General features: G+C 40.2%; 1 protein-coding gene and 1 non-coding gene across 2 annotated transcripts; one reads left to right on the forward strand and one right to left on the reverse strand.

The window, feature by feature from the left end:
- Nucleotides 1–10485: 10485 nt before the first annotated feature.
- Nucleotides 10486–13685, reverse strand: LOC104447899 (UDP-glucuronate:xylan alpha-glucuronosyltransferase 2). Its single transcript, XM_010061642.3, is given in 5 exon segments — nucleotides 10486–11660; nucleotides 12489–12506; nucleotides 12509–13133; nucleotides 13230–13456; nucleotides 13655–13685. Coding segments are annotated over 5 exon segments (1839 nt in total). The 5' UTR covers nucleotides 13671–13685; the 3' UTR covers nucleotides 10486–10707.
- TRNAR-CCU lies at nucleotides 11769–11841 on the forward strand. Its single transcript has one exon. It is a non-coding gene; the product is annotated as a tRNA-Arg (tRNA).
- Nucleotides 13686–17096: the final 3411 nt, after the last annotated feature.

Consider the following 17096-nt stretch of genomic DNA (forward strand, 5'->3'; position numbering starts at 1 on the left):
CGCAATTCTCACCATTTAGCTTGAGCGAGATGCCTAAAGCCATTTAAAATGTTCCAATGTTGATATACAGGATCATTTGAGACATTTACATAATTTTCAAAAGTTCAATTATCATTTTAAGTTTGGATGGAAAAATCAAGTGAGTAATTTTTTTCTTAGGCCAAAGCAAACGGGCATTCGGCCAAACAAAGCCCTTAATTATTGATAATTGCATGAGTCTACCAACATGTGTACTTTAGCTTTTCTTAAGAAAAAAAGTTACCTATTCATTTCATCATCAAAAACTTAAATTGCTAATTGAAATGTAAAAATGTATATAGGTTATATACAATTATGCATATATAAATATATGTGTGTGTGTGTCTTTAGACGTTTAAGGTGTACAGCATTTTTTTTTTTTTTTTTTTGGTCTGGAAGGTGTACAGCATTAAACGAAGTCAGATTTTATGTAGTTGTTTCCTTTTTTCTCATTTGAGAGAATTTAGTTTTGGGAAAAATACACAAACGGTCCCTGAATTATAATTCGATATGTAATGTGATCCATAAACTTTTAATTTATTTAATTTAATTCTTAAAATGTAGTTCAATGTATAACATCGTCCATAAACTTTTTATTTTATTCAATATGATTTATGAATTTTTAGTAAATATTCAATTTAGTCTCTTAATTACGCGAATATATTCAATATTGTCCCTGGACTTTAGATTAATAGACAAACAACAATGAACATTATTCATATCGCTTAGGAGCTAAATTGAACATGTCACATAATATATTGTGCCAAATTTTATAATTATTTGTGTTATTATCCCTTTAGATTTTAGGGTTATTCCCTGAATATGCTTTTGTTTAGCTACTGGTGCTTATAGTTAGGTTGAAGTTTCAGACAAGAGAAGAAACATGTCTTTTGCCCTGGCTCCATCATCATTGGTCTATGGACCACATGGTTAGTCTTAGTCAGGCGTCAGTTTACATCATTATTAATATACGAAAGGATATCATGTCTGAGTCTTGGGTTGTGGAAGATAGGGGTGAGCATGGTCCGGGTTGGTCCGCCACCCCTAACCCTGTGCCAACCCATACTGATGTCGGTCACCCTCATTTTGGGCAAGACCGACCATCGTTTGAGCGCAGGACCAGGGCCGGACCGACCCAATGGGTTCGGTCCTGGTTAAGGCCAACCGGGGCCGATCGATAATTTTTTTTCGTCTTATTTTTTATACTTCCTAAAAAAACAAACCTACAAATTCAAATTACGTATCCATGATCCATCAACAATACGATATTGTGCAACTAAATTATAAAATACCAATACATATTTAGCAAATTTAAGATGACACAATAATAGAAATTTCATATCCGCTAACCGCTCATCGAGATATGGGACAAGATGGAAAGTTCTTGTAATCATCTATCTTTAATATTTATAACACCATATGCAAAAGCGTTTTCCTGATCATGTAGAGTTTACTCAACCAAAAAATGAGCTTCGCACCACTTGACTAGCATTTGATCATGTAGAGTCTACTCAACCAAAAAATGAGCTTCACACCACTTGATTAACAAATCACCGTAGCAACTCAAAGATACTACTCTACTCTTAAAAACTTCTACCATTTAACACAAATTGAAAGCAATTAAATCATAAAAAGTTTAAAATACTTAATATAAAGCATGAATATATAACTTCACATCTTGTTAATTCACTTGAACTTCTAAACACTTGAAAACAAAACAAAAAAAAAAAAAAAAACGACACATAATTAATACTTAACAAAAGTTTTAAATTGAAATTACTATTAGTGCTATTGATAGAACATCTCAATATAATATAATATAATAGACATTTTACTTAGGTTTGAATATATAAAATAATTATAAATAATATAATATAATATACGGGGTTGGTCTGGGGTTGGGCCAGAAAAAACTCTTAGGACCAAGGACCAACCCGCAGTGTTGGTCCCGAATTTCAGACCAGGACCGACCCGGTCCCTCCTTAACCGGACCGGACCGGCGGGGTTGGGCCGGTCCAGATCGGTCCAGGGTCGACCCTAAACCGCTCACCCCTAGTGGAAGACACGTAAGCTAGCTTGATTTGCTTTATGGCCTTTGAAAAAAAAATACAGAAATACTTACACAAATATGCAACATTCTACCTAAAATTTTAATTTATTTAATAAGGTCGATAAACTTTAAATCAATGTACAATATCATCCTTAAACTTTTAATTCAATTTAGTCCACAGACTATTTAAATTGTTCTATAGATTGACTAAATTGAATATGAACCAAAAATTTATAAACTATATTGATCAAATTAAAAGTTTAAAGATGACATTATATATTAAACCAAAGTTTTAATGATTATTTATGTCATTTTTTTCAAAAAAAGAAATAAGAGTAAAATGCTAGCGTGCCTATCAAGCAAATTACAAAGAAGAATTCATAATTTGACATTTATCATTTCTCCAATTTTTCCCTAAAGTTGGTCATCAAATTGATGTCTAACATATTTATGTTCCATTGACACCTTTGGTCGCTTAAGGGGAGATGATGATGGGGCTATTGAGCAATTTGATTATTTGCCTTTAAATTTATATTTAAATAATTAAAATACAAAGCGCTTATCTAATAGTTAGCACCTCGACACATTAGCGATGCTTAGGTATGATTAGATTTTCAAAAGACAAACATAATGATCTTTCTTTGCACAAAGTATCCATATAATAAGTGGTACTCAGAAGTGGCCACCAAGCTATGCTAGCTTGAATATATGACTCAACACTATCTCTATTGAAATGAGGGTTGTGCTTGGTACCATCCCTCTATCTTGAGTGAGTTGTCCTAATGACTACTCTTGCTAATAGCAACTTGCAAATGAATTCTCAAAGTTACACCACTGCTAGGAAATCTTAAGTAGATTCGAAAAAAAAAATGTCTCATTTTACTGTTCTAATCACAAAGGGTATAATATCCTCATAATCTTTCACCATTAAATTGAAACGCAATGAATTCTCGCCGTTCAATGGATGTTAGCTTAGCCGATTAGGTTTTTCTCTTCAATTTCTGATTTGATGATGAAAATTTGTGAAGGAACCGTAGCCACGAGGGGCATAAGCTCATCCCACACTAGTAGTGATCTCAGCGAGCAGCAAAGCTTTAGCAAAAATTATTTTTAAAAAAAGTAAAGTTCATATTTGAAAAAACAAAGGGAAAAAAGAGAACGACTAGGTCGGTTCCCTAATAAATTTGTACGTGGGCAGTGTTGGCCCTGGTGGGGACCACGGGTTACGTAAGATCGCCGACCAGCTTGGCCAGCCGCACGACAGGACCGTTGGATCGAGGAACTGAGATTGACTTTTTGTACCTGCTTTAATTGCATATGTGCACATTTTCCGCAGCAGAAAGCTTGAAAAAAAGATTATTCATTTACCAAGAAAAGGATTATTTAATAGGAAAAGAAGATTATTTAGCCACCGCAATCGTGCCCTAACCGACGGGGTTATTATATAGTTCCCCTTCTGCCTCTTTCGAAGCAATTACCGTTTTGCGGGGACTACCTAGAAAAAGAGATTATTTGATATAAAAATTACCCTCAATTTTTTAAATTCATCTTTTTCTATATATTAAATGGCACCGCCCAATCTACACGCTCTATTATAATATATATATATATATATATATATATATATATATATCATCTTTTCATTCTAATAACTTTGATTATAAGATTGTCTCCACTTAATCCGAAGACACGGAGTGCACTAAGTTAAATATAAGAAAGAAATGCATAAAAGAGAAACTATGTATATTTTAATCTATCTATTTATAAGTTTTATGAAATGATTAAACAATATAACATATCAATCAAGATACACATAATTATAAAGGATATTTATACAATCTTGAAAGATATTAAAAGTAACATCATTTTCTTAAATTTCTTTAATAAACTCTCTGCATTTTAGCATCCTGAGCATACTGGACCAATGTAGTGGAGTTTGCCTTTAGAAATCGCTCGAAGGGATGGACTGATGAAGATGTGGGAGAGCCTGTTTGAACGTCCAATCTCCTAAGGCCAACAGAAAAAAGAGAAATCATGAGAAAATTTCTTGGGATGGGATTCACTTTTATGGCTGAAATCTGCATCCAAGGCAGGAGGAGAGTAGTCTGAACGGGACAAAACCCGTGGGTGATTTTTCTTCCAAATCGAGGTGATTGCGAACGCAATTTATAAAAATCAAGCAGCGTTCTTCGCTAATTTGCTCCGGTTCTAAGCACGTAAACTAACTATTTTTTTTTTTTCTTTCGGCACTCGAATCTTGGCATGGACAACATGCTCGCCACTAAAGATCGGCGAACCATATATTATAACTAGTTTGACCAAGAAAATAAGGAAGGATGTGCTTCTTTAATCATTTCTCGTGCTTCTTTAATCATTACTTATAATGGGATGATGAGTTAGCTTACTGGCTAATGAAGGGGCACTATACGCACAGATCACACACAAACAATTTGCTATTTAGATCGACTGCCCGAGTCTAAGCGGGCATTTTATCGGTTCCAGATTTATATTGCGATAATTCTGCAAATCCGGGATGCAAAATCGACGTGGGCTTCTGTATTGTGGAAAAAATAATGATGACAATGACGATGAATCAAAGTTTTTTTTTTTTTTTTTTTTTTTGATCAGAAAAGAAATATGCACTACTCAAATCGAAGTAGACAAATTACAAAAGGATTCGAGCTCCGAACATAAAATTAACCAAAGGGAATGAGGGAGATTTTTAATCCAATTTATTGGGAGAGTGCCGGTACGGTGGGCCTTAGCAACCCAATCCGTCTTGTTATAATCTCTCGGTTCATAGTGGATCCTAACACCATGAAGCTGGCCCAACAGATTTATGCAGTCATAGATGATGGACTTAGAAGCCCAAGGTACTGCAGACCGGCTCATAATCGGAGTTATTTTAGTGTTACAGAGTCAAATTACAAAAAATACTTTATTAAAAAATAAAAACCCAATATGAAACTCCGAGAAGGTCTTTGCTTTGGACAGTGTCGCAGCAGTGGTGGGCCGAGCTGATCCAGGTCGTGCGGTTGCCCAGCCCATTGGGCCGTCGCTGAACGGACCGGCCCGAAACCTTGACGCGAAACCTTGTCCGAAGACAGAACGTGAAACTGGATCGACTCTTGTGGAGCATCGCGAGCGACCCGCTGCAAAATTTCTCTCTTTTAAGACCAAAAGCACTGGCAATTCATCTGAATTGCTAATGTTGATCGAACCGTCGCATGAATTAGTAGATGAGTGCTCTAACAATGTCCAAAATGCGGAGATGGAGATTTCATTCTTTCATGACCCAAAATGCAAAAATATACTTCGATCCAATCTTTTGCCGCACGCTCGCAAAGAAAATCACGAAGAGCAAAATGCCACCAGATCATAAGCATAATTGCCCGGATTAAGCCTGTCGAAAAGCTGCGTGTTTTGATTTAGGTTCGATGTTGAAAACAAGACCATGGCTGTGTCCAGAACTTGTAGTACATATAGGAAATGTCCAGGATCAAGACTATTGTAACCACGCCCCTACATGGTGAGTTGTTTTCTGACTGGATGGATTTCATGGCACTGATGGAGGACCCAAATGATAAAAAAAAAAACAGACAAAACATGATTTTTTTTTTTTTTTTTTTAGAATTAAAACCACGGAAATCCCCAAAGTGGTATATTTATGACAAATTTACTCTCTATTAATTTCTGTTAAATCGGATTAATATCATGAAAAATCACAAACTAAAATGGAGGATAAAACTCTAAGATGGTATACCAGTCAACTATCATATATCATCCAATTTAAGAATTTACCAGTAAAATTTAACGGAAATTAACGAAGGTAAATTTATCACAAATGTATCAATATGAGATTTTTGGTAATTTTCTATTAAATTTGATCCAATCTTTTGTCATGCGCTCACAAAGAAAATCCAGAAGATCAAAATGTAGTCAAATCATTAAGATAATTGCCCAGATAAAGCCCCGTCGAAAAGCAACGCGGTTTGGCTTAGGCTCGATATTGGAAACAAGACCATGGTTGTGTGCAGAACTTGGGGTACAAATAAAAAATATCCAGGATCATTATTGTTGTAGTCACACCCTTAAATGGTGAGTTGTTTGCCGATTGTGTGGAATTCTCGAGGACACAAATGAAAAGAAAAGAAAAGAAAGATGAAACATTATTATTTTAGAATTAATATTATGAAAAATCTCAAATTGATATATATGATAATTCTACTCCAAACTAATTCTTTACTACAAAAATTCCAAATCAGTATATCCAAGATAAATTTATTCTCTATTAATTTCTATTAAATTGGATTACTATCATGAAAAATCACAAATTGAAACGGAGGATAAAACTCCAAAGTGGCCTCTTCGTCGATTATCATATGTCATTCAACTCAGCAATTTAACAATAAATTTAATGAAAATTAGCAAAAGATAAATTTGTTATCAAAGTACTAGTTTTGAGTTTTATTTAGTCTGTGTAAAATTTATCATGAGTATATCAGTTTGAAATTCCCTCGTACTATTAACCCTTTTTATTAATATTTTTTTAACAGAAGACATAAATTGACTACTTAGAAAAAGGCCCAAGTCCACAGCAGTTATCGGATATGCCGAACAACACCAAACTTCGACAGCACAGGAACAGCGATCCTTCGGAAAAATTCCCATTTTTCTAAGGTGGTTGCACCTAAAAAATCAGAGTTTTGTTGAACTAATCCTTTCAACATCCCCAAAAAGAAAATCAACTTGTACCCCCCGATTCTTGCCTTGCACCCAATCATATCTCTCACGGAGCCGTCGCTGTTAGTCACCCCGTGGAACGACAACGACCCGCAAGCGGATCGACGGCGGCCCCAGCGAGAACAACGCGAGTCAACGGTAGATCCGGGAAGCCAGCCTCCTCCCTCCTTCGAGCATAGTTACGTGTAATTAGCCAGTTGGGTCGAGCTCGTGAGCTAACTTCCCCCAAGGATTTGTGTGAAATTAGCGTTAGTTCGGATTAGGAAACACTTCACTTTTTCCCTCCCTATCAGATTAGTTAAGACATTCTTGTTCAACCGCTTTGGGTTTGATGCTCTTGAGTTCTGCCGAGAAAGGTGCCGAATTTCAACCGTACTGGTTGGATGATGAGTGAAACCCCCTTTTAACAACTCCACTAGCCCCACCCACTACATTCTATCCTAATGTTGACACTCAGCCATCTTTTGTTTCTGGGGAAACCAATAGCAATGGACCGCTCAGGAGTAGAATGATGGTGCTGTGCGTGTTAATTATGGGCAAAGTCAATGTCCTTGTCTAATTTATAGAAGCGAGCGATTAGGCCGGTTCAATTCGAGAAATGGTTTAGAAAACTAGAAACTGGCCTGTGTCTATACCTAGAACCAGTTGGTTCCACCTAAAAATGGCGGAAAATTGTCTAGAATGTCTTGAATTTATTGTATTTTTACTAATTTAATTCTTAAATTTTAAATTTTTCTAATTTGAATCCTAAATTTTTTTTTCAAGTTCTACCAATTAAGTTTATCTTGCTAGTTTTCATAGGAAATTACTGACATAAACAAATTTTATGATGCGGTTGCAAGATGGGTGAAAGTGGTTTTGAGTGATTATCGATGATGGGTGAGTGTATGTGAATGGATGTATACAAAATGCATGATAGATTACGATTGAAACCGAGGCGTCCACTAGCTGAAGATCAAGATTGGGATTGATGAAGCTTACCACCAAGACCTATGGATATCACCGGTCAAGAATACTGAACGTTGGAATTAAAGGATGCGAATGGTAACGTTTACATTGCTTTTTTTTTTGTTAGAGGCGAAAAAAAAAATGTGTTTTTGTTCCGGGAACAATTTTTGAACAAAAGAACGCGTTTAGTAACGTTTGGTCCGAATAAAAAATGAACAAAAACACGTTTGGTAAATTTTATTCTTTTTTGTTTCTTTTAATTTTTAAACATTTTTATTTTATTTTTCATTTTTTCCTTTCTTTTTTTTTTTTCTTTTTTTCGGCCGGTCACGCGGCCTCCGGCGGACCGGCGACGAGGTCGGCACCTCGCCCGGCCATGGCGAGGCTCGCCGCCCTCGCGAGGCTCGGCCTCGCCGTGGTTAGCGACGCTCGGCCTCGCCTTGGCTGGGCGGCTCGGCCTCGCCCCGAATCCCGGCGAGGCCGAGTCGCCGCGCCCGGCGAGGCTCGTCGGATGCGGGCGAGCTCGAGCTCGCCTAGCCATGGCGAGCTCGGCCTCGCCGGATCTAGGCGAGCCCGAGCTCGCCCGGCCAGGCGAGGCTCGGCGTCGCCGGCGCGGGTGAGGCCGGGCCGAGCCGAGCCTCGCCATGGGCTGGGCGAGCCCGAGCTCACCCGACCAAGGCGAGGCTCGGCCTCGCCGCCCGACGCCAAGCCTCGCCTTGGCCGGGCGAGCTCGGGCTCGCCCGGATCCGGCGAGGCCGAGCCTCGCCATGGCCGGGCGAGCTCGAGCTCGCCCAAATCCGGCGAGGCTCGGCCTCGCCGGGCCGGCGACGCCGCCTCGCCGGATCTGGGCGAGCCCGAGCCTCGATGGCCGGTCGCCGGCCATGGCCGAGCCGGCGACCGCGAAAGAAAAAAGAAAAAAAAAGAAGAAGAATAGAAAAAAGAATAAGAAGAGAGAGAAGAAACGTTTCCTTCGTTTTTGTTTTACGAGCAAGAAACAACAAATTGTTGTTTCTTTTTTTGTTCTTATTTCATTCCGAAACAAAAAAAAAAAAAGAACAAAAACGCAACCAAACACGTTTCTTGCTTCTTTTTGTTCCCCGAACTAATCCGTCACGAAGTGTTCCGAAACGTTTCTTAGAAACGTTTCCATGCACACCCAAAGAAACTCACCACCGAGGCCTATAGGGAAACCACCAGTCGAGGATCTAGTGCTTTTTTGTGAGCCATCGAGGAATAATCCACTTTCTAAGGATACAAAAACCAAGAATAATCCACTCTATAAAGATATTCACTCACACAAAGAAAAATTTCATAATTCATTTACTCAAAATTCATTATCTTACATTTAAGAATTCGCGTCATTATATAAAAAGGTTTATTAAATAGAAAAGAGACTAAACATTGAAGATAAGAAACTGCCTAATTAATTAAAGACATAGGAACAGAAAAGCACAATAAAGTCCTAGAAACTATAAAATGCATTAAAGTATCAAGAGACTTGAACTTTGACACTTGAAAGTTAAAACACACTTATGGCTTTAATAATTACACTTGACTAGACGCAAAGTAATTAAAATAGACTCTAAATTATTCATCTTCTTGGGCATTCCAATAGACATCTTTGAAAATCACCAAACAACAAAGGAAATTGTCCAGAACAACCTTCGATTGTTAGATAATCTATTAGTAGTATTAGATCGACAACAAACTTGTGTACAGTGTCTCGGTAGCCAATTGGCAACCATTTTGTCAACAACTTGTCTATTGAATCGGCAACTTTTCCGCAATCGATATCTTTTACTTGAATCAATCGATGAAGCCTAATGTTCCTGCATCATTTTATAATTTTTTTTTTTTTTTCTTCCAAGCCTTGCAGGTCACAAATCAGGGTCATGTGGCCCTCCCTCGTCGTCAGTCGACAACTCTCACCGAACTTTGTAGAAAAAGAAAAGGAAATGAAAGAAAGAAAAAGGAAAAGGGAAAAGAGAAAATACAAAATACAAAGAAAATATTTTTAAAGAAATTATAAATAACTGTTCATATCAACACCAGCCATCCTATAGACTACTAATGTCCACATTGGTAATTTCCAGTTAGAATTGGTTGGATGACTCGATTAACATGACTAAAAATTTAGAACAACAATAGCAAAAGTACAATAGATTTAGAATTTTTTAGATAAATCCTTTTTGGAAAACATGGAACTTGGGACCCGCAAGACTGATTTCATAGTAGAATTTGGAATAAAGATAGTTTTTAAATTGTTTACTCTCAATTGTATGTTATTTTACTTTTTTTTTAAAACATAAAGTATTTGCTGAAATTGAATATGTTCGTTACATTTTCCTCAGGTGGAAAGAATCATGTTCGTGTTTGGCACATGTATATTATAAATCGAAACCAAAAGAGAAAAATGAAAAAAAATAAATAAATTCTCCAACTGGTCTCAAGGTCAATAGGATTTGTTTTTGATATTCAAACCCAATATGATAGGTTTCAAGTTTGAAATCGATCACATGCATTCTTATTTAGAAATTCAGTTCTTGAAAAATGGGAGTCTCACATGATTCTGTAGGAATCATCGCTTATGTCATGGTATCTTATCCTCTATTTTGATTCATCCAATGATCGCCAATAACATTATTTAAATTTTGCTTTTATTGATAAAGAAAGAGTTCATATTCGACAGTTTAAAAATGACCTTTGTGAACGAGGCGACGTGGCTATATAGAATTGTCCTCTCACATTCACCATACTCTAGCATTCCTCTCTTATTCACATGTGAGATGCGAAACCCCATTTACATTAGTCTCGTATATTAAAAGAGAAAAAAACACCAAAAAAGGAATAGAAGAAAAAATATTTATTTAAACTCGGAAACATGGGAAGGAAAAAGAAATGGAAAAGAGGGCAAAAAAAAAAAAAAAAGAATTAATCACATATTTAATCTACGCCATCAAATTCGAGCGAAGCCGCCTGGGATCCGTAATATTGATCCTCCAGTGGCCGTCGGCCAGCCCCATCCGCCGCGCCCTCCGCCGCTCCCAGTTGAGGTCCGTCCTCCTCCGCTCGGTCAGGGCGCAGAACCTCCTCAGGCCCTCGTCCATGGCCTCGTCGTGGAACCGCCACCAGCGGCGGTGGGCGACGTCGCTGGCGTACACCTTCTGGTTCACCACGTCCCAGTTGCAGTCGTAGTCCCGGTAGCACAGCCAGGGCTTCCACCCCAGGTAGTGGATCGCGTACAGCTTCGGCGGGTCCGACCCGAAGAGCTGCTCCTTCACGCTCCGCTCCGCCGTGGTGTTGGACCAGAAGTTCTTGAGGAAGTTGACCCGGCGGGGGAGGCGGTGCCACCAGACGAAGATCTCGTTGAGGAAGCCCTGGTCGCCGCCGTTGTAGGACACGATGTCCTTGCGGCTGTTCATGAGGATCTTGAAGGTGCAGCTGGAGGGCTCGATGACCATGATGCCGGAGTTGAAGATGGAGTTGTCGTTGCCGGTGGCGGACATCTGCGGGAAGTGGAAGAGCAAGTCGAGGTTGCGGAGGACCACGATGTCGGAGTCGATGAAGATGACCTTGTCGTAGTCGGTGAGCTGCCACAGCCGGAATTTGCTGTAGTTGTACTCGTTGTAGGTGTGCTTCTCGGCCAGCGGGTTGCGGATGCGGCGGATGAGGCGGATCTGCCAGCCTGCGGCGGCGAGGGCCGCGCGCTTCACCTCGGAGATTGAGGCGTCGATGAGGAGGATGAGGTCGCGCTTGGTGCCGGTTCGGAGGAGGCTCTGGGCGAGCGCGATGGCGCCGCACACGTACGACTCGGAGGAGTGGAGGACGGTGGCGTAGGCCTCCCGCCGCACGGTGGCGGTGGTGGTGAGGATGTTGGAGAGGTCGTACACCTCGTTGATGCCTGCGAATTAAATTTCATTAGCCATTATTGCATCAATAATAACCAATAATGCAAAGGGTTGTTATGGAATTAGGTGAAATATAAAATAATTACAGTCATGACTAATCAGCGCCTGTAGCTCAGTGGATAGAGCGTCTGTTTCCTAAGCAGAAAGTCGTAGGTTCGACCCCTACCTGGCGCGTTCACACTTTTTTTTTTTTTTAAACTTTTTTTTCCTTCTGATCTTTTTCATTGAAAGCTTCTTGCTAAAAAAGCAAGCAACCTAATTCCCAAAACATATACACGTAATTTTGTTCTATCATTTAACCATGGTTAATTGGGTTACTTCGTAACTTTTGCTCTATTTTCTTTTTCATTTTTTGATATTAAAATCTAAATATTTTCTATCCCATGCAAAATCTTCCTATCAAGATTTCAAATCAAAAGCTTTGTTCTCTTTTCATAAAAATCAATACATATTGTTTGTCCCGTGTACTTTTTGACCAATTACTCCCCTTCTCATTACGCAAACATTTTTAAAGATTTCATAAATAAAACTATTATACTAAGTTGTTCAAATGTCAATTTCCTACACGTGCATGACGCATTCACACATTTGCTAATATGGCTCTCCAATTTTTTTTTCTCCACGCTAAATTAAATTCTCAACGCGACCATGAAGTCCCATCAGCATCCATCTCTAGAGGAAAAATTCCCAACGCAATTCACCCCATTTGGTCAACGGGGACACCAATAATTTCTTGGTAAATTATTTTAGCAGGACTAATCATGAAATTCCAGAAAAATTAACTTAAAGTTATTCTGAAATTTGTTGGGGGGGACTTTTACCTTGACCCCACAGGGGAGAGCCAATCGGCAAGAGCCAACCGGCAGCGCCATCTTCTGATCCAACCGATTCAGGTCCGGCTCGTACAACCACCAATCACCTTCCTTCCGCACCAAGTCATTGCACCTGAACAGCTCCAGCATCGGCCTGCACCTGCTCCACAGCAACACCCTCACCTTCCTCCCCCCCGGCTCCCTCCTCCCCCTCCTCGCCACCGCCCCGGCCGCCACCAGGTGCGCCTGCAGCCTCCCCAGGTCCCGGTTCCACCCTTCCTCGGGGCTCCGGCACGGCAGCTTCGCCACCACCACGTCCAGGGTCTCGTAGAGCTCGAAGTCGGGCATCGGTATCTCGGGGCAGGAGGGCACGTCGCTCTCCTCCTCCTCGTCGATCCACTCGGGGAACAGGTCCTTCCACTCGAAGAGGGCCGACACCCGGTCGTACCGGATCGGGACCGTGTCCCCGTACCGCCCCCACTCGATCACGTCGTCCTCGTCCATGTTGATCATCCCGATCTTGTTCTTGCCCCCTCGCCCCACGACCTCCTCCATGAAGCTAGGCGGCTCCATCTCGTGACCTCTACTAGGCCTCGACCGGCGGTCGCGCGCCTTCTCTTCCAGCACCACCTTCATCTTGACCCCGTCCTCGCGCTGCTGACAACAGAAAGACGAAACACGCAAATCAAACACATTGCTTCCTTGACCAATTCCGACCCACTTGGGTACACGGGCAGTGGCTCACCTTACCTTGTGATGGCACTCACGCACGTCGGAGCACCGGATGAGCGGCGACCCAACGTTGTTGCCGAACACGGATGACGGTCGGAGGAGGAGCCCGGCGTACACGACCAGGAAGAACGCGAGGAAGACCAGGTTGATCCTGACGACCAGAGACTTGGAAGGCGTGGCCTTCATAATGATCTTTTGAAAGCCAATGCCTTCGCCCATCTTAATCTGCCCGGAAGCTGCGGTTCCTGCCGAGGGCTTTGTATATATATCACTATGCAAATCGCGGACACCCTTTATTTAAATGCGATTGGGGGGTGGTTAATCACAGAATTAACATTAATTTAGTCATTTCTAGGCCGTAGTGGTTGGAGAAATTAGGGAGTGAGACCAAAGTAAAAACACGTACTATAGTGAAAAGAAATTTAAAAAAAAATAAAATGGACCTTTGGAGAGCTCCATTTGTCAGCCTTCTTCCGGTTTGGATTTTCTCGACTTCAGGACAAAAGCGGTTCGGACCTAATGATGCTCTGCTTCTCTCCTATGTGCTACAACTGGTGCTTGGTGTAGGACTAAATAATTGTGATTTATAGGAATATTCGTTTGATTTTCGATTTCTTAAGGTTCCATTTTTGTCTCCTTGCCGCGTGGATCATCGCTTCGAATTTACATTTGGCAATGCGAATCACATTTATTTCGATTTTAAACCTATTCTCTTAATCCCACCAACCAAAAGCAAAAGTACTTTTGTCCAAGATGGGTTTTACTTCGCTTGCTTCGGAGACCCTTTCAAATTGAACTTGCCAATTTTAAAGAAAGGGTCGTGCCAAGGTTCATCGGTCGTAGCCAGCGTAATTTCTTATTAGCACTAATCCCCACGTCAAGAGATCGGCGATGAAATACGCCCAATTAGCATAATTCGATATGGTGGACTTTAGAAAATTGATGGAATGGTCCCTTTAAAAAGAAACACGCTAGACGTGGATAAATTAAAAAATTCGATTGGTGGATTGAATCGATCGGACGGCTATGATGGAGGGGCGGTAAGATAGTAATATATATCACGTATTATATGATATGGAATCTTTAGATAAATCATTTTAGGCCACCGATATTGAAAGGAGGGAGCTTATTGAGAAGGAAGGGTAAGCTTCGCAACAACTCTCTGGTTGCCCCGTCAACTTCGCACATTGCGATGAAAACGTCGCTCTCGCCCGTTACGAAATCGCAAAGGCTTCAACCGATGCCCATTTTCTAATCATTTCCCTCCTCCTCTTCTCTTTGTTTTATAATCATCATTTTCGAATCTTTAATCAAAGGGTTTAAACTAGAGAAAAAAAAAAAAAATCAGGGGCTGTAGGTCGGGTATCACAACTCACACCCCCACGCGAATGATTTGGAGGGGGCCGATCGATCGTCGTGGCTCACGCACGAAACGAAGCCCTTCCAAAATGTCGGTATGTCGATCTTTCGATAACTGGATCATGATGCGTGATCGGGGCTGAGAGATGTATTTGATCTGTCGGTTTTCATTCGAGCTCGGAAAGGTAGGCCATCGTGATGATGCGTAGGGGGGCTTCCACGATTACGTGACGGCGGTGTTGTTTTTGAGGGTTCGCGAAAAGGTCCGGCTCATCTCTTTTTTGGTAGATGAGTTGGATGTTTGGAAAGATTGTTGGGTGGGAGAGAAGCTTTGCACTTGAATTAGGAAAAACAATTTTATGGGTATTTTACCATGATTAGTCCGTGTGATTAGAATGATTTTAGTGACCGAAAGGCGTAATTTGTAAAGGGGTAAAAGGGGAACATAGGAGCGGGAAAATCACCCAAAAAAAGTCTTAAATGTATTACAATTATGGTAATTTAGTACTAAATCTTTTTTTTTTGGGGCCAAATGAGTCATAATTTTTTTGTATTTGTATCAATTCAGTTCATTCGATCAATTTTGACATGTTGGTACTAACATGGACGAGGGCCATCATACGTGGCGCCATTGGCACTGATGTCGACAATTTAAAAAAAAAAATTCTTCAATTCTTCCCTTCCTTCTTCCGCCAACCTCTCTAACCGATAGTCAAGCTAGTGACTGGCTAAAGGAAAAAGGTAGGGAAGGAAAAAAAAGGGAAAAAATGAAAAAATATAAAAATATAAAAATTTCGAAAAATATATTAAAATATTATTAATCAGCATCGATGGTGTTACATAAGACTATCGACATCTATGTCAGCTAGCGATTGTCCAAATTGATATATGTCTATGCAGCATAAAAGCCATAAATACTCGAAAAAAACAAAGCTGCAACAAAAATCAGTTGTCAATTAATAGAAAAGATGATGCGATGTATCACAATGACCTTAAAATGACGGATTAATTGCTCTTGATATTTATCTGATATCTATCTTAAGCCCAGACTAATCACCAATCAATAGAATGTCTGTGGCCACAAGTTTGGTTCTATTTCTGGACAAGAAAAAAGTACAGTCCGGAGCAGAAATGCTTTAAGAATGAATGACATATTCTATCTTCCGCAACTTGTGACCCGCTAAAGAAGATGATCGCCCAAGAGACGTGTGGAATCTCAACTCAAAGCAAACGGCCCTTGGGATGATCCTCCAAGAATCATGACAAGTGAGAAGCAGCCCTCAATTAGGTAAATTGCCGTGCATGCATCTTGCATGATGCAACCTCTGTTAGGCGTGAGCAAGAGCAAGCGCAAGCGCAACTTCAGGCCGCGTATTCGGATGGCAAAAAGGGGATGTCGGGAAAACGATATCTAAATCATTGAATACGATGGAATCTCTTAGATCGGGAAAATCGTACCACGAGTCTTAAATCTTACGTAAGGAATGCGATCGAGATTTGAAACTTTCGATTGGCTCAATCAAGCCATCAACCTTCACTGAAAGATTAAATGAAGTCTTAAATCTTTCAATTGATTCATTCAAATCCAAAAAGAAAATTAGTAAACATATGCTCCACTGCTCTATCACAACCTCTGCTGCAGCATGCAGTGCCACGGCCATCCTCTATCTCAAAGCTTTAATCAAGGTAATGTGCTTCGCAACATTATAATGTTTTTGTTTGGGAAAATTACCAAGCCGATTCTAAACCTATTATACGGATGATAATTTAGTCATAAATTTATCAATTTTGTCAATGTAATCCTAATTTTATGTAAACTTTTAGTGTAGTCCTTTTGGCTAGTGGCGGCCTGAAAATCCTTGACGCAGCGATCTATAAGTTGTTTGCGCCAACGTGTCACGTAAGACGGCGAGCATTTATCGCTGCATCAGCAAATTCTTGCAACAATTAGCTGGAAGGACTGTATTGGAATTTCACCCAAAGGTTAAAGACTGTATTAATAAAATTGAAAAGTTTAAAGCTGAATTAATATGTGTACGATAAATTTAGGACCGGTTTGGTACCGACAAAGAATTGCAGCTATCATTGGAGAATAGAAGTATGGTATGCCCATACCATACGGGTCTATAAATATTACTATGTAGGGCCGCTTAACAAGGCTATCTTCACATATTTCTAATATCGACGCCTCAATTGGGCCAAATCAATAATGCAGATTTCCTTGCAAATTGGATACTTCAACCCACATTGACTAAATCCAAATTTTAATGATAAACAATCGGATGAATTATGCAATCTGCGATGTGCATGTCCTAACTTCTGGAAGTGATTCTCTACAAGACAACATTCGGCTGGCTTCATCAATGAGCACTATCATGCATAAACAATTGCACATGTCACTATTTCGACCTACCACGAGATTAAAAAAAAAAAAATGGAACATGGCTAGTTGGATGGCTGAAATGTTACGCCTAAAGGAATATGAGGTCTTAGGTACGCGGAACCTACTCGGCTTTTGACCACCTG

This window comes from Eucalyptus grandis, chromosome 8 (assembly GCF_016545825.1).
Source record: "Eucalyptus grandis isolate ANBG69807.140 chromosome 8, ASM1654582v1, whole genome shotgun sequence".
Taxonomy (NCBI): Eukaryota; Viridiplantae; Streptophyta; class Magnoliopsida; order Myrtales; family Myrtaceae; genus Eucalyptus; species Eucalyptus grandis.